This window comes from Panthera leo, chromosome A2 (genome assembly GCF_018350215.1).
Source record: "Panthera leo isolate Ple1 chromosome A2, P.leo_Ple1_pat1.1, whole genome shotgun sequence".
In the NCBI taxonomy this organism is placed as follows: domain Eukaryota; kingdom Metazoa; phylum Chordata; class Mammalia; order Carnivora; family Felidae; genus Panthera; species Panthera leo.
In genome coordinates this window covers 139447058-139470826 of record NC_056680.1, presented here as the reverse complement: position 1 = coordinate 139470826, position 23769 = coordinate 139447058, and the positions used below count along the sequence as shown (strand labels likewise).

The 23769-nt window shown below is 36.1% G+C and overlaps 1 protein-coding gene and 1 long non-coding RNA gene across 4 annotated transcripts in view; one reads left to right on the top strand and one right to left on the bottom strand.

The window, feature by feature from the left end:
• The window catches only part of IQUB (IQ motif and ubiquitin domain containing), a 57296-nt gene that overhangs the window by 8931 nt on the left and 24596 nt on the right, over positions 1 to 23769 (top strand). For all 3 annotated transcript variants that reach the window (XM_042923340.1, XM_042923344.1, XM_042923334.1), the window contains exons 4-7: positions 1991 to 2152; positions 2240 to 2412; positions 2971 to 3126; positions 16511 to 16721. In XM_042923340.1, the coding sequence (XP_042779274.1) occupies positions 1991 to 2152; positions 2240 to 2412; positions 2971 to 3126; positions 16511 to 16721 (702 nt within the window). The remainder of the gene's footprint in view (positions 1 to 1990; positions 2153 to 2239; positions 2413 to 2970; positions 3127 to 16510; positions 16722 to 23769) is intronic.
• LOC122210642 lies at positions 710 to 21003 on the bottom strand. The gene is made up of 4 exons (XR_006198148.1): positions 20941 to 21003; positions 19677 to 19768; positions 3609 to 3667; positions 710 to 824 (listed from the first exon to the last, which is right to left on the bottom strand). It is a non-coding gene; the product is annotated as an uncharacterized LOC122210642 (long non-coding RNA).

Sequence of the window (23769 nt, the reverse complement as noted above, 5' to 3'; positions counted from 1 at the left end):
TTAGGGAAACAATACTAAAATTTAAACTTATTAGTAATAACAATCATGATAGTTAATTTATTGAGCACATATTGTGTACTAGTCCTATAAAATGTTTTGCCTATATTATCACATTATCATTCAACCCACATAACAACCCTTTGACGTAGGTATTATTAACTTTTTTTTTGAAAGAAGGAAACTAAAGCTTGGGAAACTAGCATAAATTCACATAGCTAATGATTGTTAGAGTCTGAACTTAAATATAGGTATGACTCCAAAAAGGGAATTGGAAATTGTTTGGCATTATATACAAGGTGAAGTTCAAAACTGGAGAAGAGAGAGCACTTTGAGACTGGAGTAGCTATCTAGTGGTACCTGAGACTAATCTTTGTTCTTTGCACTTCATGACCTTTCTTCTTTATGTGTAAGTGCCAGGCATCACCACTGGGTAACAGGGTTATGTCAGCCATGATAATTAAAGAGCTTGATTCTGTGTCAATCGCCCTCTAAGACAGGTGCTTCTCTTAGTACTAGAATTGGAGTTCAAATTGGGACTAAGCCTACTATACAAACTAGAGGAATGAAGAGAAGAAGGCTCTGGGAATCTATATTCGTTTTCTATAGCTGTTATAACGACCACAAGTTTAGTAACTTAAAGCAACACATGATTTCTCTTATTGCTCTGGAGGCCAGAAATCCTGGATCAGTTTCACTCACATGAAGCTGACATACAGGCAGGGCTGTTCTCCCTCTGGAGGTTCTGGGGACAATCTGCTCCCTTGCCTTTTCCACTTCTAGAGTTGTATACCTTGCATTCATTGGCTTGTGGCCCCTTCCTCCATCTAAAGCAAGCAGAAGAACATCTTCAAATCTCTCTCTGCTTCTGTCTTATCATCTTCTCTATAGTCAAATCTCCCTTCCTTCCTCTGTAAAGGCATTTGTGATTACATTTAGAACACACTTAGATAATCCAGGATAATCTCCCGATTTCAAAAATTTTAACTTAATAAAATTTGCAGTCATCTTTGCCATATAAGGTAACATTCATTGGTTCTGGGGATTAGGACATGGATATATTCTGGGGCCATTATTCAACCTATTACAAAGCCCGTATAACATTCATGTTAATTTTCTAAGTTAAGAATTTGGGGTGTGGAATTGAAACTCAAGGATCTTTATACTTTCTTAAACATAGCAAAAATAGACTGGTGGTATCTGATGTATTTCTAAGAATTAATGTAACAAAACCTTTGCTATGTTCAAATTCCCAATTGTAATTTAGGATGACCATTCATTGGAAGAGTCATATATATTCTATCAAAACAGCAGCCAATAACATTACACATATTTTTGTATTCCTTAAAATAGAGAAATAAAATTGGAGTCAATTTATAGAATAAACCAATGAAGGGGGATAGAAGTAAAAAAGATACAAAATAACATAAAAATATAGTGGTGTACACTTTTTCCAGCACAAAGCTGAAGCTTAACTCTACTTTTCCATGAATTTACTAATATGAGTTCCTGATTATAGAAACAGAAAGAGAAGGATTCTTTGGAACTCTGAGTATATGCTTTTCTGCATTGGAGACAGGAGTGGGTATTACAATAATCAAATTCTCCCTGAATTAGATATGTCCTGTGCTTACACACATTGTGATTTTTTTTAGAGAATCAATGTTTAGAATACGATTTTACTCATAGAATATGTTTTTACTTTAAAATATCTATAGAGTTGCATGCTTATTATATATTTGTGTTTCTGATGAGAAATCCTGTGAGAGTTATAGCTTTATTTATAATGTGGAATTCTTGCATCTTAACTTTTCCCATTGTGGAGTTTTCTGTACTAATATTATAGTAAGGGGTGGACATCATCAATATTCTATTAAGTAATTAAACTATATGTGTTCATAGAATCATCTTCGATGTTTTTGATCCCCTTAAAATGAGTACATATAGTTATTTCTTTGTCATACACTTCTTATAGTTTCATGTCATTTTTTAGGAATAATCCTTAAAAATAATGAGACCCTACTACAACATGGAGTTAAGCCACAGGATATTGTACAAGTGGAAATCTTTTCTAAAGATCCAGATCTATTTCCAATCAAAAGAGTAGATGGATTAAGTGATGCCTCTCACATCATAACTGTCAGAGTACAAACTGGTTAGTTATTTGATGTCTTTTAGATAAAGTATTTTAGAGTCCCTTTGTAGGTGAACTTTCATTCAGTCTTGGTTTTTACCTCCTTAGGCATTGCTCAGTACCAGGACGTAGCTGTTGAGATTATAAAATCTGACTTTCACAAACCATTTCTTGGTGGATTCAGACATAGAATAACAGGAATAGAATATCACAATGCTGGAACACAAACTGTACCTAAAAAGATTACCAAAAAAGACTATGCATTTTGTAGGGATACCCAGGTAAGATTTTTATTTTCCTATGGAGATTTTTGAAACTGCAGAATCAACAAATGTTCTGTATACCTGTCTAAAGTCTTCCCCATTTGCAACGATGTGGGTATGCTAAGTGAAATAAGTCTGTCAGAGAAAAGACAAATGCTATATGGTTTCACTCATATGTGGAATTTAACAAACAAAGAAGCAAAGAGGGGGAAAAAAGAGAGAGAGAGACGCAAACCAAAAAACAGACTCTTAACTATAGATAACAAACTGATGGTGATCAGAGGGAGGTGGGTGGGGGGATAGGTTGAATGGGCCATGGGGATTAGGAGTACACTTGTGAGGAACACTGGGTGATGTATGGAAGTGTTGAATCACTATATGGTACATCTGGAACTAATATTACATTGTATGTTAACTAGAATTTAAATAAAAACTTAAAAAAATTAAAATCTTTCAAGGAATTATATGGCAATTAAAATAATAACAGAAAATTTACTAAACAGATAGAAAAATGTGCTCTTTACTCATTTATATGTGTATATAGTGGATATTTAAATATTTATGTTTTTATTTTAGACAGTTTTTCAGAGAAAAAAGCTCCAGCAAACTACAAATACAACATCCACACAGATGACTAAAATTGGGGTGTATGTATCAAATATGACTGATAAACTGGTAACACCAGGAAAATATTTTTCAGCAGCAGAATACCATGCTCAAAGATTACAGGCGGTAAGATAACTTTTATCATGAGTGAATTTTAAAACTGAAGTATATAAGCCAGTTGTTCTGTGTGTGTCTGCCTGCGTTTCTGTATTCCACACTAGTTTACGAAGAACACCTACATGAGTGTTGTTAAAGAAAAAATTATTCATAACACATATTAAAGATGGTAAGGCAAACTTTTTCAAGAGGGGCTACTCCTTGGAGTTTTGTAGTAGGGAAGAGAGATTGGGCTCAACCCCAAATACAAAAACTGGGAAAACTGGAAATTTATAGCCAAGGAGTAGGGTAGGGGTCAATGGAAGGGAAATTACTATGAAAACATGAAAGGAAATGGGAGATCCTGGCTAACCCATTCTAATGGGATTTTTGCTGAAGGCAGGCCAGAGTGATTAGGCATCATCTGTTGGATATGAAGGAAGATGAGGAACCTGATCAAATATTGAGGATAATCACATATGAGGGTGGGGATTCTGGTTAAACTTACTTACCAGGATTTTGCTAAAATTGAACAATGCAGAGATGAACACAGAAGCCCAAAAGTTGAGGCCTAGTTGAAAAAATGCCTGATTAGAGTTTGGTCAAGGAGAGAATGTTTATCAGTCAGAATCATGTTTTACTGGTATTAAAAGCAGTTTTTATCTCCACATCCTCCCCCAATTCTCCCCCCCCCCCCCCCCCCCGCCAGCCCCCGTAAAAGGAACAAGAATTCTAAATGCTCCTAATCCCTTCCTTTCCCTTAGGGATTCCCAGGGGTTTTGTGTGTTATGTTTGGCTGTTATTAGTTTTGTCCATCTCTGTCCCTTAACCTTAACTCCTTTATCCCTTGGCCTTAATCCTTGGGACAGTAGAATCACCTAGGGAGCTTTCCAGAGTAATTGAAACCAAAAGCATACTAAAGTCTGTTTTCTCTGATATTGATATAATTGCCGCTCCAACTTTTTTATGTTACGTTTGCATTGTCTTTTTCTGTCCTTTTACTTTCAATCTATTTGAGTCTGAATCTAGTGTGTATCTCTTGTAGACAGCATATAATTGGATCTTGTCTTTTTATCTAGTCTGATCATCTCCACCTTGTGATTGGAGTGTTTAAAACATTTATATTTAGTTTAATTATTGATAAGGTTGGATTATATCAGCCATTTGCTATTTGTTTTCTGTATGTCATTTGTCTCTCTTATTCTTTCTTCTTCCTTACTGTTGTCTTCTTTTATGTTAAATAGGTATTTTCTAATGTACCATTTTAATTCTTTTTTTTTTATTTAAAACCTTTACTGTTAGTATAATATATACTTAAAAAAATATGCAATTCAATCATTTTTACTATATAAGCAGAGTTATACAACTGTTACCACAATCAATTTTAGAACATTTTCATCATCCTGGAAAAAAAATCCTGGACCCAATAGCTGTCAATCCCTATTTTCTGTCTTAGGAAACCACTGATCTACTTTCTGCCTGTATTGATTTGCCTATTCTGGATATTTCATATACAGGGAATCATACAATATGCAGCATTGAATAAATGTTTTTAATGTTTATTTTTGAGAGAGAGGGAGACAGACAAAGTGTGAACAGGGGAGGAGCAGAGAGAGGGAGATACAGAATCTGAAGCAGACTCTGAACTGTCAGCACAGAGCCTGATGCGGGGCTTGAACTCACAAACTGTGAGATCATGACCTGAGCCGAAGTCAGATGCTCAACTGACTGAGCCACCCAGGCACCCCACAATATGCAGTATTTTGTGATTGGCTATTTTTAAACGTAGCATAATGTTTTCATGGCTTATCCATGTTGTAACAGGTATCAATATTTCATTCCTTTATACTGCAGAATAATATTCCATTGTAGGTACTCAACTGGATATACCTACTGTATCTATGCCAGTGTATATACTGTATTTTCTTTGTCTGTTTACTGGTTGATGGACATTTGGGCTGTTTCCACTTATTGACCATTAGGAATAAAGCTTCCATAAACATTTATGTACTAATTTTTATGTGGACATATGTTTTCATTTCTCCCGGGGTATATGTCTAGGAGTATAACTTGTATCATATGGTGAATATAGATGTTTAACCATTTTAAGGAACTGTCAGACTGTTTTCCAAAGCAACTACACCATTTTATGTCCCACCAGAAGTATACAAGGATTCTAATATCTTCACATCCTCATCAACACTTGTTATTGTCTGTTTTTTTCATTATAGCTGCTCTAATAAAGTGTGAAGGGACAGCTCATTTGGTTTTGATCTATACACCATGATGACTAATGATACTGAATATCTTTTTATGTGCTTGTTAGCAACTTGTCTGTATTCTTAAGAGAAATGTATATTCAGATCCTTTGCCATTTTTAATTGGGTTCTCTTCTTTATTATTGCTTTGTTGTTTTTTAAAATTATTATTTTTTTGAGTTATTTCCTAAGTGGTTGCTCTAGTGTAATTTAGGGATTACAATATACATCTCAGTTTATAACAATATACTTGACAGTAATACTAACTAAAATCCAATAAAATACTGAAACTTTGCTCTAATAAAACTTCAATTTCAGGGGCGCCTGAGTGGCTTAGTCGGTTAAGCGTCCGACTTCAGCTCAGGTCATGATCTCATGGTCCTTGAGTTCGAGCCCCATGTCGGGCTCTAAGCTGACAGCTCAGAGCCTGGAGCCTGCTTCGGATTCTGTGTGTCCCTCTCTCTCTGATCCTCCCCCGTTCATGCTCTGTCTCTTTCTGTCTCAAAAATAAATAAACATTAAAAAAAACCCTGCAATTTCATCCCTTCTCCTTTGTGCTATCACTGTTCTACAAATTTATATATTCTTTGTATATGTTAAGCTCTACAGATCCTTTTATAATTAACTGTTTTATGCAGTTGTCTTTTAAATAAGTTAATCATAGGAGATCCTGGGTGGCTCATTTAAGCATCTTACTTAAGCTCAGGTCATGATCTTGCGGTTTATGGGTTCAAGCCCTGCATCGGGTTCTGTGCTGACAGCTCAGAGCCTGGAACCTGCTTCGGATTCTGTGTCTCCCTCTCTCTCTGCCCCTCCCCTGCTTGCACTCTCTTTCTCTCTCTCTTTCTCAAAAATAAATAAACATTTTTAAAAAAAATTTAAAAAAATAAGTTAATTGTAGAAAAGAAGATATATATAGTCCTTGATATATACCTATATAATTATCTTTTCTGGTGCTATTTATTTCTTCATTTGGGCTAAAATTAATATCTAGTGTCATTTCCTTTCAGTCTAAAGAGCTCCCTTTAGTATATCTTGTGTATGCTTGTTTGCTTGATGGTATCCTGAATATCTCTGTTCATTTACCTTATTTTTTTCCCATCCCCTCAGGGCAGATAATTTCTAATTATGTATCATCACATTTATCATTTTTATTATTATAAAAATTATTATATTATTCAGATCTGTTTTTGAGCCTGTCCAAAAGGTTTTAATTTAATTAAAATCCCAAAATTTTCATTTGGTTCTCTTTTTTAAATAATTTCTTTTTACTGATAATAATTTTTACTAATAAATAATATTTAACTGATAATAATTTCTTTTTACTAATTTTCTTTTTACTGATATTCTCTATTTTATGAATCATTGCCACCTTACTTTCTTTTAACTTTTAAACTTTATTCCCTTTAGTTCTTTGAACATGTTTATCATACCTGCTTTGAAATCTTTGTAAGTCCAACATCATAGACCCCTCAGAGGCAGTTTCTATTGATTGGTATATTTTTTCATTTTAAATTGGTCATACTGTCTTCTTTTTGCTCTCAGAATTTTGTTGTTGTTGTTGTTGAAAACTAGACATTTTAAGTAACATTGTAGCAACTCTGTATCCTGTCCCTGTTTACTCCAGGGATTGATGTTATATCTGTCTTATATTTGTTTAGTGATTTGTCTGGATTAATTAATTAGAGCAGTGGTTCTCAACTGGGAGTGATTTTGCTCCCCAGGCAACATTTACATTGTCTGGAGATATTTTTGATTATGACTTGAGGGTGAGGGTGCTAGTGTCATTTAATGGTAGAGGACAAGTATCGTGCCAAACATCCTATAATGCGTAGGCAACTCCAACCCCACTGCAGCAGCTGGTTATCTGGTCCAAAATATCAACAGTGCCATTGCTGAAACCTGCTTTAGAGTTTGTCTCTATCACAGTATATCGCCATTGATTTCTCTGCTCAAAAGAAATGTTGTTGTTTTTCTTCTTGTAAGTCTGGCTTCCTAAGGGTTGCCCCTGGTTTAACATAGCTTAATGGTTAGGTAATGATTGATCAAAGGCTGTGCTCAAATTCCTTGAGCTAGTAAAGCTTCCACTCTCACTAATGGATCCATGTGTTTGGAGGATGCATTGGAAGTTCAGACAAGTTTAGTTTATGATCATCCTGGCTTTTACTTTCTGCTGGGTTTTCTTCTTGCATTTCTTCTGCACAAGGCTTCAGGCAGCCTGGGATATGTGAGTAGGTAGGGCTTTCTCCAGTCTCTCCTGAGCATGTATTCATCCTTGTACATGTGTTCAGCCTTCAGACTCCCAAGGCTATTTGGGAAGTTATCAGGGCTCGCTGTGGCCTATCTCCTTTTCCTGGTATCTCTGATTAATTTCTCACTAGTCTGCCTGTCTGTTGCTTGCTCCAGACTACAATCTCAGCTATCTGAGTTGCTGGCCTCTTTTTTTTTTTTTTTTTTTTGCCACAGAGATTACTATTGTTTGTGACATTGCTTAGGGAGTATAGAGTTTTTCTTTGCTTCATTTTAAATCAATTCAGCACCCTGAAAGTGGACACAGATGAATCCAGGGTGAGGAGAAGGAAGATACGAGAGCAGCCCCAACTTGAAATGCCATAGACTATCAGTGCTCCTACTTGAGGTTTAGTAATCTTTCTTCAATAAACATTTATTTGATGTATGCCTTTGGTCAATTTCCAGAATCCTGAAATGGTTATTATTATTTTTTTTAAAAACAATTTTGTACAGTTTTATCATTCCTTTTTGGAGAGAGCATTTGATGAGACTTTTACTTTTCTAATCTGGTAGTCCTGCCCCCAAGCCCAAAGAGAATTTTCAGTGACTTATTTCGACATGACAGAATTTTCACAATTGAAATAAAGTATATTTTAATATACATAAAATATAAAATATATTTAAAAATAAGAATCTCGGGGTGCCAGGGGCCTCAGTTGGTTAAGTGTCCAATTCTTGATCTCAGCTCAGATCTTGATCTCAGGGTCTTGAGTTCAAGCCCCGCAATGAGCTCCATGCTGGGCATGAAGCCTACTAAGAAAAAAAAAAAAAATAGAATGAAATGAAATGAAATGAAATGAAATGAAATGAAATAAAATAAAATAAGAATCTCTTAGAAATTTATCAGGAATGTGTATGCATGCACACACACACATTCCTTAAATTGTAATCTATAATCATTTATACATACGGTCCAGTCACTATTATCTTCTTGTGTATTTTCCTGAAGGAGCTTGGCAGATGTCTGAACCTGTATAGAATTGGGCCTACAGGTGATCTGTAGGTAAGGTGGATGCTCTTAACTTGAGAAGATGTTCCCTGTCCATTTGTTGTTTGGTCTTTGGAAAGTCTGCTAGGCATTGCGGCTGGTGCAGGCTTTAAGGGTCTGGGGAAGGCAGGCTGGATTGGCTGCTCCACAGGAGTGTAGCTTGGAGAATGAGAAGGCCCGAGAACACAAAGGCTTCCTCCCATGCCCCAGCTTGTTTGTTACCGGATCACTCATATAACAACTACCATACTTTTTATCGCCTACAAGTTCATTCTGTCAATGGCCCTATGGTTGGCCTGAATGTGTCCTGGGGAACCTACCTCCATGAGGAAGCTAAGAAATTACAACCCATGCAATAGGCTCATTAACTTGAAGGAGGGAAGCCAACCAGGGCAATTTGCCTGGCTTTTATTAAGGGAGATGCGGAAATAGAAATTTGATAGAAAGTAATACTCTGTCATGTTATCATATTGGCGTATTTCCTTCAGTCATTTTCCACATGTATAAAACACATTGAGACCACACTGTGTGTCAATGTGTCTTTATTTTATTTTATTTTTTAATTTTTTTTAATGTTTATTTATTTTTGAGACAGAGAGAGGCAGAGCATGAACAGGGGAGGGTCTGAGAGAGAGGGAGACACAGAATCTGAAACAGGCTCCAGGCTCCGAGCTGTCAGCATAGAGCCCGATGCTGGGCTCGAACCCACGGACCACGAGATCATGACATGGGCTGAAGTCGGACGCTCAACCGGCTGAGCCACCCAGGCGCCCCTGTCAATGTGTCTTTAATTCATTACTGAATAACTTCTGGATTGGGTTGATAAATTAAAAAAAATACCTATTTAGTCTCTTCCTACCCCAAATTGCTCAACTGAATTGCACACTTTTAACACCAGCTTTTGAAAGTGGAAAAGTCTACTTACTAGGTTTTGTGAAGAAAGATGTAGTACTGACTAGCAATCCTCCTTCCTTGCTGGGTATTTCTGGCAGATTCAAACTCAGTGTTAAGGTCCTCTTGGATTATGACTCAGCTTTGCTGGGTCTCTAGCTCCGGGCATCATTGGAACAGAAGCAGTCCATGGTGGTGACAAGGACTCAAGGCTAGTGCAACACAAGTACAAGTGTGTGAAAAGCTAAAGAATTTGTGCAGAATGTAAGTCAATGCAGTGCTTCTTTCATTGAAAAAATGTTGCTGTGAGAAAAAAAAGTCAACTAAATTAAATAGTGTGTTTGATTTACTCTGTAATGCAGGGTTCTTGAGGCCATTTGTAGCCTGGTAACAAGGTAAGAAGCCATGTGGGCCAGCAATAGAATCATAGGCCACATTTTGAGTACCACTGTGAGAATTTTTAAAACATTTTTTTAATATTTTATTTATTTTTGAGAGAGAGAGAGAGAGAGAGAGAGAGAGTGAGTGGAGGACGGACAGAGAGGGAGACACAGAATCCGAAGCAGGTTCCAGGCTCTGAGCTGTCAGCACAGAGCCTGATGTGGGGCTCAAACCCATGGACCATGAGATCATGACCTGAGCTGAAGTCAGACATTTAACTGACTGAGCCACCCAGGTGCCCCATTCATTATGAGAATTTTAAATAGGTTCCTCCCCACTCAATGTCCACCCAGTGCTGAAGGCTGTTAAATCAAAAGATGCTCTTTGCTTTTTTACTTCTTTCTTTTTGAGACCCAGAAGAGAGCATCTAATTATTAGGGCCAAAGTTTGGCTAATATTAAAACTACTAAAATTCTGGGGCACCTGGGTGGCTCAGTCAGTTAAGGGCCTGACTCTTGATTTCAGCTCAGGTCATGATCTCACAGTTGTGAGATTGAGCCCCACATCAAACTGTGCTAGGCATGGAGCCTGTTTAACATCCTCTCTCTCTCTCCCTCTGCCCCTTCCCTGCTCACTCTTGCACATTATGTCTCTCTCTCTCTCTCTCTCTCTCTCTCAAAAAAATACTAAAATTCTTTGAATTAGAGTCTTACCAACTCCAATACACCATACATTTAGTGCTATTTATTTTTTCAAAATTAAAAAGTTTTTATTGAGGTATCATTGACACGTAACATTATATTGGTTTCAGGTATACAACATAACAATTTGAAATACATGTGAAATGATCATCACAGTAAATTTAGTTACCATCTGTCACCATACATGGTTAACTTTTAGAATTTACTCTCTTGGCAACTTTCAAGTATGCTTCACAATATTATTGACTGTAATCACCATGCTGTACATTATATACCCATGACTTACTTATTTCATAACTGGAAATTTTCACCTCTTGACCCCCTTCACTCATTTCACTCATGCCCTTACCTTCCTGCCCTTTGACAACCACTATTCTGTTCTCTTCATCTATGATTTTTGTTTTGTTCATTTGTTTTGTTTTTTAGATCCCACATGTAAATGAAATCATATGACATTTCTCTTTGACTTATTTCACTTAGCATAATTCCTTTAAGGTCCATCCATGTTGTCACAAATAGCAAGATTTCATTCTTTCTTATGACTGAGTAGTAGTCCAGTGTGTGTGTGTGTCACATTTTCCATATCCATTCATCCATCAATAGCCACTTAAATTGTTTCCATGTCTTGGCTATTATAAATAATGCTTCAGTGAACATAAGAGTTAATATATCTTTTTTAATTAGTGTTTCCTCTTCTTTGGATAAATACCCAGAAGTGGAATTGTTGGATCAAATGGTAGTTTAATTTTTAATTTTTTGAGAAACCTCTATATTGTTTTCCATAGTGACTGTACCAATTTACATTCTTGCCAACAGGGCACAAGGGTTCCTTTTTCTCCACATCCATGCCAACACTTTTTATTTCTTATCTTTTTGATGGTAGCCATTCTAACAGGTAGAAGGTGATATCTCATTGTGGTTTTGACTTGCATTTTCCAGATGATGAGTGATGTTGAGCATCTTTTCATATGTCTGTTGGCCATCTGAATGTCTTTGGGAAGATGTCTATTCAGATCCTCTGCCCATTTTTTAATTGGATTGTTTATTATGATTATTTTTTTGCATTTGAGTTTTAGGAGTTTTTATATGTTTTAGATATTAACCCCTTTTCAGATATATGATTTTCAAATAGTTCCTCCCATTCAGTAAGTTGTCTTTTCATTTTGTTGATGGTTTCCTTTGATGTGCAAACGCTTTTTAGTTTGATATAGTCCCATTTGTTAATTTTTGTTTTGTTACCTTTGCTTTTGGAGTCGGATTTAAAAAATTATTGCCAAGACTTGTGTCAAGTAGCTTACCACCTATGTTTTTTCTAGGAATTTTTTTGGTTTCAGGTCTTACATTCAAGTCTTTAATACAATTTGAAGTAATTTTTTCTGTATAGTGTGAGATAATGGTCTAGTTTCATTCTTTTGCATGTTACTGTCCAGTTTTCCCAGTAGCATTTATTGAAGAGACCATCCTTCCCCATTGTATATTCTTGCCTCCTCTGTTGTAAATTAGTTGACCATGTATGTATGAGTTTGTTTCTGGGTTCTCTATTCTGTTCCATTGATCTATAGTTCTGTTTTTATGCCAATATATAGTGTTTTGATTACTATAGATTTGCATTGTAGTTTCAGATCAGGAAGTATGGTATCTCCAGCTTTGTTCCTTTGGTAACAAAGTTAAGAGAGATGTGGAATGTTCCTTTGCTGAAGTTCAGCATGTTTGTTGTAAGTTAAGGCTGCGTCTCTCTGTCAAACTGACATAGATCCTCCTGCCAAGAGTGGGATGCTTCATTTTTGGTTATCTAATTTCAAACAGCAAAGTTTCTGATAGATTAGTATTTTAGAGTACTAAGTTTCTCAGTGTGCACAGAATAATAGTATTCACTCAAAGGAGGGGATTGTTAGGACATTTTATAGCTGTAGTATGTCCTTGGAAGAAATATTGTTTCCTGTTAATTTCATAGCTGACAATTAATGCCTGTTATTCCAGCCTGATAGATTTTTATGTTCTCAGTCCAAACTAATTTTTATTTTTTGACTGTACAGGGCTTGGATGGTAGCTCTGTGATATCATCAAGAACCTAAACTCCTTTGGTGGGAATGCAAATTGGTGCAGCCACTCTGGAAAGCAGTGTGGAGGTTCCTCAGAAAATTAAAAATAGACCTACCCTATGACCCAGCAATAGCACTGCTAGGAATTTATCCAAGGGATACAGGAGTACTGATGCATAGGGGCACTTGTACCCCAATGTTTATAGCAGCACTCTCAACAATAGCCAAATTATGGAAAGAGCCTAAATGTCCATCAACCGATGAATGGATAAAGAAATTGTGGTTTATATACACAATGGAATACTACGTGGCAATGAGAAAAAATGAAATATGGCCATTTGTAGCAACGTGGATGGAACTGGAGAGTGTGATGCTAAGTGAAATAAGCCATACAGAGAAAGACAGATACCATATGGTTTCACTCTTATGTGGATCCTGAGAAACATAACAGAAACCCATGGGGGAGGGGAAGGAAAAAAAAAAAAAAAAAGAGGTTAGAGTGGGAGAGAGCCAAAGCATAAGAGACTCTTAAAAACTGAGAACAAACTGAGGGTTGATGGGGGGTGGGAGGGAGGGCAGGGTGGGTGATGGGTATTGAGGAGGGCACCTTTTGGGATGAGCACTGGGTGTTGTATGGAAACCAATTTGACAGTAAATTTCATATATTAAAAAAAAATAAAAAATTATAAAAAAAAAAAAAAAAAAAAGAACCTAAACTCCTTTTACCTTTCCATTCCATTAATCTTATGAGCTTATAACTTACATGATAATGCAATGGTTAGTCAACCTTCAGCATAATGTCTGCAATCTATGCAGGAAGAAGGGAGAGGTCAAGGGAGCATGAGCCTTATATGCTACCTTCAAGAGTTTTCCCTGCAAGCCCCACCCAGTGCCTTCCAGTTACATCTCATTGGCCCAAACTGTGTCATGTGATTGTGCTCACTGCGAGGGTGTGACAAATACATTTTTAAAGTTTCATATTGTTGTTCCTCAATAAGATTGAGGTTTTCTTATTAAGGAAGTAGGAGAGAATGGATATTAGGTGGGGAGGTGGAAGTCTCTACAACACTTTCCAAACTCCAGTAAAATGGTATTAAAGGACTAAAAAAATGTAAACATACAGGAACGAAGAATACATGAAAAGAGAGAAGAGTGTCAGTCAATTATTTTAAAGTTGTAAAGCAGATGGAGAAATGTTAACTTGACTTACTTAAGCTGAGGAAGTGAAACTCTAAATGCCTGCCAAGGGGGATGCCATCAAGAACCAAACTGCTTTGCCCCATACAACCTTGGAAGGTGAACAGGAGTTTCCTAGGGAGGTGAAAGTGGGATGTGAGTTGTACACAGAGGGATGGGTTAAAAGCCAGTATAGGAGGAAATTTCCACATAGGAAGTTCTTTTTGTCTTCACTGACTCCTTTCTACTTGTATCATATTTACTTTATTCTTGAGCTTCTTGATTTCATGCTTGTATTTATTTTAAATCTTTTTTGTTTTAAGCAATATTATATATGACTATTGATATTTTTGTACTCATTCTTGCCATCTCATTTTGGTTTTTATTTATTATTCACATTTTGTTTGTTTTTTCTTTTACCAGCCTTTTCTTCTTTGGGTTAGTTTGACTAAACATTTTCTTTCTTTCTTTCTTTTTTTTTTTTTTTTTTTTGTTCTTTCATAGTTGAAAGCAGGTCCTTTGTTTCTGTTTTTCTAATGGTTCCTTATAAAAATTAAAAACTTTTTTGTTTCCTAAATTTTTTATACCAAAGGCATACTTAATCAGGCTCTATCTTTTCCATGAATAAGTCAAGGTCCTTAGCAGGGTTTTCTGTTTTTCATTTCCTTGTCCTCCTCCCTCATTCCTCCTAGCCAGTCAGATTGGATCTGGAATTATAATTATAGACATATATGTATGTCTATAATTATAATTATATATATAACTTACTTTATAATTTACTATATATTTATAACTTCACTTTGTTGTTTGATATATTTATATTGATATATATGACTTTTTCCAAATAAGATGTATTTAGCTTGATAACTCTTTTGGAAATGTTTTCTCAGTTCTTTAATCTTTCCATTTTAACTTATTTTTCTTGCTAGAACATATTCTCTAGTAATTTTTTCAGAGATGATGCCTGGGAGATAAACCTCTTAGTCCTGTTGAATCAACTTCATTCTTGAAGTTTAATTTGAGTCCACATAGATAGATTTAAACTTGTTTTCAAAATTATTTTTCTTTATAACACTGAAGCTCTATTTGATTAAAAGTCTGATGTCAGTTTTGCATTTCTTTGTTTCCTCTTTCTGGAAGCTTTTAGGGTTTTTACTTTATCTCTAGTAATCTTATTGTGATATGCTTGAGATTTGGCCATGAGCCCTTTCTATCTGAGAGCTTATGTCTTTAGTTTGGAGACATGTTCTTTTAGTATATTTGGAGTAATTTCTCTGGTCAACTTGCTTCATTCTGTCTGGAGCTTGCTGGTCTGACCACCACTCTTTGGGAACCACTATTCCAGTATTTCTGTTCACACAAAAGTAAACTTTTCTTTGTTGAATGAGGAGCCTTATATTTTGTGGATTCTTCCCAAATGTTTGGTTATTCCTGGGTGTGTAGACAGGGTATTTGAGATCCCTTATGTCCCGTGTGCTATGTGTATTTGTTTACCGCAGTGGTTTTAGGGGATGGCCAAGGCTTGATTCTGGAAGAGAGCTAGTTTTATGAAGAAGGGGCTTCTATTCATCGTGGGTGTCACCCACGGGTGTGGTTTCCCTAGATTGTTTTAGAGAAGCCTGTCCTTTTGGCATTTTTCAAGCAGTCACTTTGCCATTTGCCCTAACACACCTCTTCTGCTCACTGGATACACTGGTTTAGGGCTTGAAACAGTCTTACAGACCCTTCTGTATTTTCTAGCCTGCTTCTCCATCTTCCCTGTACATGATTAGGCATAGATTCCTCTTCAATTTATTCTACCTGTCTCCCTTCTTGAGGGGATTCTTCAAAGTTTCTGTTCCTTTGGAAGTCTCCGTTAGTATGATCCAGTGTCCTTACCGATTTCTGCTTATATGATTTTCCCTGATTACCAAAGATTAGATCACAGTAAAGGGATGTATCAGCATATTCTCTGTCCTCAATCTTGATCTAGCCTCTCCACATTTTATTTTTATTTATGAGTTTAGTAAATAAAAAAAATCTCTCAGTTATATGGCAAGTTTTTTGGGAATTTAGTACTATACTATAACTTCAGACATATTTATATTTCTCACAATTTAATAAATACTTGTTTTCTTAAATGGAGACTTTTATCTAACCTGCCTTTGGTAGTTACTACATATAACCTACCTGCTTTATGTTTAGGTAATGAAATTTTGTTTTAAATATGAGCCTAAGCTGATGGTAGTTAAGATAAACTAGAGTTAATTAATATTAGTGACAATAATAGTTTTTCTAATGGTTGTGACAATAATAGTGACAATAATAGTATTTATTGAGGACTTGTGATGCACCAGGGTTAAGATAAGGATGTTATATGGAGAATAAACCAAAATCAAACAACTAGTGAGTCGCAGAGGAAATATTTAGACTAAGTTTTACCCCAGAGCCTATGCTTTTAAGCATTGTACTAACTACCTCCCAGGAAGGTGTATTTGCTAGATTTTGGAGTCAAATTGCTGATGTGCATTATCCACAGCTTATGTGTCCCAATGTGTGTGAGAATGTCTGGCATAGAGGGAAACCTAGACTCTCAGTTTGTTTAGTAGTTTTTGCATTGGAATAGAAATAATCACTATTGCCTTTTGTTATTATCTGATATAGTTGATGGTAGACACTTTTTATTTCCTTTTAATTTAACTATAGGTAATAGTGTTACAGACTTACTATAGACGATGGCATGCTAAAGTCATGGTAGAGAATTTAAGAAGACAGAAAATGTTAAGGTTGAAGTGGGAAGCAGAGGAAGAACAAAGGAAGATAAGAGAAAAAGAAGAATGGATGAAACTGGACTATCACCGGAGGCATAATCCTCAGACAAAAGAAGATTTTGAGCTTCTTTATAATGCACTGGAACGTAAGTTTGAAATAGGCTTTGCATAAAATATTAATTTTATAATTTTTCACTATTAGGAAAAGCAGGTGTATTAAAGACAAAAGGAAGGCCTTATTTCAGGATGAGGTCTTGGGAATCTTGGCCTAGAGAATTTAGAGAGATGAATAATGTTTTACACCTGGGACAGGAATTAAGGTGGGAATAAATTGGGGATGCTTTTATATCAACAGTGGTTAAATAAAATGTGCATACTACTCTGTAAATTTTGTGGTTTAGTATATTACCTCATTCGATCATCCCCGTGAGATAAAAAGAGAACGCATTGTCTAATCTGATTCTCTGATGGTCTTGGGAATTTGCCAATGCAGAACTGAACTGTCTTGAATCCCTCAATTCAGCATCCTGTCTCTGATTTCTGTTCTGTAGAGGAGGGCTTGGCAATACCTTTTAATTCCCACCCATTAATGATCAATATAGATGTATATTCTTTACACAATTGACGTTTATGCCTTATTTCTTCCACAGAATGTGTGTTAGTCATTGACACAATTAAAAGCTTCAGTTACTTGACAGGCCAAGCACTCCGTACTCAGGGCAATAGATATGCTGTTCTTGAAGTTGTTTCTCATTGCTCCCTTCCAATCTCAACTTAAATGTTGCCTACTCAGAGGCTTCTGTGACTGACAGTCCAACCTGGATATCCTGTTGTCATCTAATGGTTATCGCTGCACCCCAAACTTTTCATTTATATCACCACCACAATTTGTAATAATATATCTTTTTGTTTAGCATTAATTTTCACCAGTGGATTGCAAACTCCATGAGAGAATAACTTATTTATGTTTTTTGATGCTCTCACTTTTTCTGTGCTTAGCTCATATGCCCAACAAATGTTGGCGGGTTGGATGAGTGAGTGAATGAAAGGGAACCCCAAGGATGTAATGCAGTTATCTCTGGCTTCCACTTTTCCGGTAGTACCAGCTAAAGTGCCAGGAAGTGGAACAGAGTGTTACTAATTACTTTAGATGCCAGAAAGTAGAGAAGTTGGGTTCTTGTGACAATGCAGAGGAATTTTCAAAATTAAAAATAGCCTCAGGGCACCTGGATGACTTAGTCAGTTAAACGTCTGACTCTTGGTTTTGGCTCTGGTCATGATCTCATGGTTCATGGGATCGAGCCCCGCAAGGGGCTTCGCGCTGGCAGCACAGAGCCTGCTTGGGATTTGACATTCTCTCTCTCCCTCTCTGTCTCCATCCCTCTCTTGCTGTGCTCTCTCTCTCTCTCAAAATAAATAAATAAAAGCTTAAAAATAAAATTAAGAGTAGCCTCAATAGTTTTTTTATTTGAGCAGGGTCTTTTCATCCAAAGAAATAACAGTCTTTGACTTCTCTATGATTATTTATGACATTAACTTTAAGCAAATTTTATTAATATAACTTTTTATATACTGTTTGTGGATGTTATTATATGCTCTGTTACTCAAGTCACCCTTCCTCTCTAACAGCAGTTTTAGGTGTCAGATATTGGGTCTATTAAATAGCTATATGGTAATATGCTATTCACCAAAAGATAATACAGTGAAACACTAGGTCTGATAAGCAATGCTAATAAATTTATCTCTTTGGTAAAATGCAAAATTGAGTGGCTTTAGGAACGTGGCAGTGTTTGAGGTAACAGCCTGTTCCCTCGCTTTTACATCTGCCTCGTCTTTCTCCTAATCATTGACCTCTGCAAATACTTTGTTTTACTTTAAACCTCACATCTATTTTCATCCTCTCAGATGAAAACAAAGTTTACTTTTAAATGTTAAGAATTAAACAGAGAGCACTGTTGGCAAGATCTAGGAAAGATCTTATTGACAAGTATAAAACTAGAGTTCTGTTATAGCAGAACTCTATTCAAATAATATTCCAAATTCCTATCTGAACAAGCCCAAGGATATTATTATTTCATTGGTTGACAGGCAGTTGTGTAAAACAACAGAAAATATGCTGAGTGAGGTTCTACCTTTTCTACTTATTGGTGGTATTAACTTGGGCAAGTCACTTATTTTCTTTAGCCTCAGGTTCTTCATCTACAAAAGGACTTACTGATATCTGGCACGTCTGTTTCACAGGGCTTTATGATATGTGAATAAATAAATGTTACATTTATGAAAGTACTTTAAAAGTGCAAAGAATTATGCATATATAGTTATATTATAACTATAATTATTATTAGTTATTAATAGTTATTACAACTATAATAATTTTATATTTGTAAATAATTTTATACAGATTTTCTATCTTAAAATAGAGCAGATATACTTTATATGTCTACACATGATTTATATGGAATAAAATGAAATTTCTTATATAAAAGAGACATCTCTTTAGTTTTCTTCCAGCCCTAAAGTTCTAATTTAAAACTCTCAGAATAATAATTTTTAAGTTTTGTTGTAGTCTTTGAAACTGCTGCCCTCTTGTGGCTCATAGTAACAATTACACAGTTTAAATTAAAACTCCTGAAAGGAAGTTCAGCTTTTCCTCTGGGTAATCTGTCCCTCAGTAATAAAAGCTAAATAGATCATTAAAGAAAATTAATTTAACTACATAAGTTAATATAATGTATCAAAGTCAAGACCATTTCCAGGCAACACTATTTTATCTTTATGTTTGTTTGTTTTTTCTTACAGCAATATGTTGAGGATGACTCCTTTTATTGATCTGAATTGTCACTCTTATTTCAGACTCAGCATAGGGGTTATCATCTTTAGGAAACTTCTCTTGACAGCACAGATTGGGCTCAGAGCCTCTTTTCCTTGCCCACAATTCCCTGTAAACACCACTGTCTTAACTGTGTACATTTGTACTGAGGGTGCCTGATAGGACCCTTGCTCATTATTGAATTGAATCTGCTAACCCTTTGCTTTGTTTTGACTTGTGCTAATGGCCTTTTCTGACTCTTCTCGGATTATTACTTCTGATCTCAAGGTACCTTGACTTCTAGCTTCTGGAGTCCACTGACATCATCTGGCTCTGGGTATTCAGTCTGAATCTTCCTTGGTTCTCTCCATGTAGGCTTGCAGTCTGTGAATGAGAATTTTAAAAAACAGATGCATATAAACTGCTACTGGTGGACAAAATCTTGTATGTTCTTCTATTTCTTGTTTGGAAATTGCAAGTTTAGAGCTCAGGAATTTTAGAATGTGTACAGACTTTAGGTGCTAAGTCCTGTCCTTTCATTTTTTTAATTAAAAAAAATATTGTTTTAACATTTATTTATTTTTGAGAGACAGAGAGAAACAGAGCACAAGTGGGGGAGGGGCAGAGAGAGAAGGAGACACAGAATCCGAAGCTGGCTCCAGGCTCCAAGCTGTCAGCACAGAGCCCGATGCGGGACTCGATTCCACAAACCATGAGATCATGACCTGAGCTGAATTAGGATGCTTAACCGACTGAGCCACCCAGGCGCCCCTTTTCATTTTATAATTGAACTTCAGACACTGGAAATTAGATGATTTGTCTGAGAAGATAAGTTAAGGAGATAAAATAAACATATTCTTTCAAATGAACCAATTCCTTTAATATCTTTTTCTTTAAAAATATTAGAGACTCCTGGGTAGCTCAGTTGGTTAAGCAGCCGATGATTTTGGCTCAGGTCATGATCTCAGGGTCCTGAGATCGAACCCCATGTTGAGCTCTGTGCTGACTGCATGGAGCCTGCTTGAGATTCTCTCTTTCCTTTCTCTCTGCCTTTCTCTCTCTCTCAAAATAAATAAATAAACATTAAAAAGATATTGGTGGCTATTGATATCTGCTATGGGTTGAATTGTGTTTCCCCCCAAATTTACATGTTGAAGTCCTAAGCCCTAGCCCTTCAGAATGTGACTGAATTTGGAGATAGGACCTTCAAAAAAGCAATTCAGAAAAAATAAGGTTTTATGGATGAGCCCTAACCAGTATGACTAATATTCTTATAAGGAGAGATTAGGACACAAACAAACACATAGAGAAGATCATATAAAGACACTGAAGGATGATGGCCATTTAGAAGCCCAGGAGAGAGGTCTTCAGAAGAAACTAACCCTACCATCACCTTGATCTTGAACTTATCAATTCCAGAACTGTGAGGAAATAAACTTCTGTTGTTTAAGCCACCCAGTCTATGGTGCTTTGTTACGGCAACACTGGAAAATGAATTCAGCATTCCAATTTATTTGTTTGTTTGTTTTAATTATCATCATCCCTATGGAACATACCTTTTATGATATGGGGCAGAATCTCTCGTTTTCTTCAATGTCTTCTCTGTATAGTTCTGGAAACTGTCAATTCAGATAAAAAATAGGTTTTGTCCATCCACTCCTGATTCCTATGTGTGTCTATTCCTTATGAGTAGTTGGGACATGGTGTTTTTCTGATGCCCTGTTCCATTCCTTACTATAGGTTTACAGGGCCATCTAATGGAGAATTTTATTGGAATTAAAGACCATTATTTTCATTTCTTTTTTTATTAAATTTTTTTTTCTAATGTTTATATAGTTTTGAGACAGAGAGAGACAGAGCATGAAAGGGGGAGGGTCAGAGAGAGAGGGAGACACAGAATCTGAAACAGGCTCCAGGCTCTGAGCTGTCAGCACAGAGCCCCACGCGGGGCTCGAACTCACAAACCACTAGATCATGACCCCAGCTGAAGTTGGACACTCAACCGACTGAGCCACCCAGGAGCCCCTAAAGACCATTATTTTCATTTCTAATTAGCTTCACTGGATTGTTTCCTTTTAAAAAATCATACTATAATTTAAGCAAAATGTAAAGTCTGAATATATACATTCATATAAGTGATTTTGAGTGCATCTATCTCCAGACTCCCTGGTATTAATCTAGGAGAGTAGTATATTGCTCTTTGAGGTTGGCAGCATAGCTTAAATAATATCCTAGTGGCCTAAATTTATTACCAGTCCCAAAGGTTTCTGATGTAAAACTGGAAGTAAAATAGGCTTACTTATATCATTCAATTTTTATTTGCTTTCTGGGAACATCCATATAATCCCATAAGACAAATATTCTCAGTTATTATTTCCACAAGCAAGCAATTTTTCTTTTAATTCATACACTGCCTTTGGTTATATGGATTTTGTCAAAATTTTTAAAGTTCTTTTGGTTGGTAAAACTGCTCTTAAAGGATAAAGTCATCAGTCATGGATTTCCTGGATTTTCACAACATAATTTAGCCTTAAATTTACAACTCTTTTGCTGAAGACAATTTTGCTTTTAAATTTAAAAATCTTCTTTTTGAACAGACCAAGCTGTCCAGTGTCTGAATAATGTATTCCTGGTAAAGGGCAGAGTGGATTCTTATAGAGAGTACCACTGGCCTGTCCTTGGCCTGATCAGGATGATTTCAAATTGGAAGTCGAGAGGAAGAAGAAATAGTATGATAAAAACTGTAAAACTAGATGTTATAACAGACAGTGGTTATAACAGACGAGGGCCAGAAACAACACTTTAGGTATTTATCTTCCAATGCAGAGACTGGTGTTAAAGTAAATCTGAAATTTTAATAGAAGGAGGAAAATATACTTTGTAATTATATAAATTATATATAAATGTGATGTATTTTGAAATATCCCTGCAATATGATGAGAAAATAATCATGCCTGTAATATAACAACCGAAGACTACATTTACTTAATTAAATCATACCTGGTAGAAGATAAGAGGAATCTTGTGTCAAGAAGAGATCTATCTAAAGGAAGTCTTTATGCCTCACGGTGAAAAATGTCAGGCTTTTGGGTAAAAATAAGTAGAAAGAGAAGTGAAAATTCTGTCCTCATGGAAGAATTTTATAGTGTCTCCAACTAGGAAGAGGCAAGGAGATATTTAGGGCCTTCAAGAAAGCATTGTGTCTTTCTCACTTTTGTATGCACCATTGAAATTTATAGAGTTCCTTTCACATAATTGCTTGATACTTATTTTTGAGTGTTTTGAATTGACAAAGAAATGATAAGGTTTTGGCAGGTATAGTAACCAGATCAGGCAAACGAGTTTTTTAAAGTTCAGAGAAAAAATAGGTTTGATTCTATGGCCAGGGAATGTAGTTCATGAGACTCTGAAACTTTGTCATTCTGACAGTGTAATAATAAATTATCTCCATGAAAAGGGAAAGAATTAGATAGCTGGTTAGTAAGTGTGGCTTTCAGTAGTAGACCAACTAATCAATTCATAGAGAGAGACTGTCCAATGAAAAGATTACATGTTTTTGAAAAGTGGGAGAGCAGTGCTTAAGAGTCTGTAACATGGAACCAGACTGCCAGAGTTTGAGTCTTGGTGCCACCTGGACAAGTCTCTGTTTTCCTTAGTTTCCTTTTCTGTAAAAGAGGGGATAATAGTAGCACCTCCTTCATTGGTTTGTCAGGAGATTAAATGAGCTCATATGCATGAGGAGCTTGAGACAGAGCCTGACACATAGTAACCAGCACTCCATGGTAACCACCACTAACATGGTGTTAGTGTTATTTTTATTGTATTGTTTAGTTAGAAACGAGGGGCCTAGGAATCAAAAAGCAAACAGGAGATGAAGTAAATAGTACAGTAAGAAAAAAAACAACAGGATTTTGTTCTCAGAGCAGCCTTAAGAATAGAAAGGAAGCTAAGGCAAAGTCTACACCTTAAAACCACGGTTCCTGTGTCTATTGAGAGAGAAGAGAATGAGACGTTGTAAGAGAGGTTGTTGTAGTTAATCCAGCATATTCTCGTGTGTTCTGGGGTGACGGTGACTTGAACAAAACCAAAGCTGTGTAAACCTGCACGGGTGGAGGACAGGCTTGCCACCTGCGGGAAGGTGTCCATGAATGTCCTGCTCGTGAAAGTGCACGTGCAGGAGATCCTCTGTAAATTCCAGACTGAGGTTACTACATGTACAATAACAAGGATGACTCAAAATGTGACATGAAAACATTTTCAGGGACAGTTCTGAATATCCGAAAACTTAGAATGAACTGAAGCTTACGATAAATGTCAAAGACTAGAGTGACTTTTTGGAATGTTTGTTCAGAATAAAGAACAATAGGTTGTTGCTTCAATTTTTG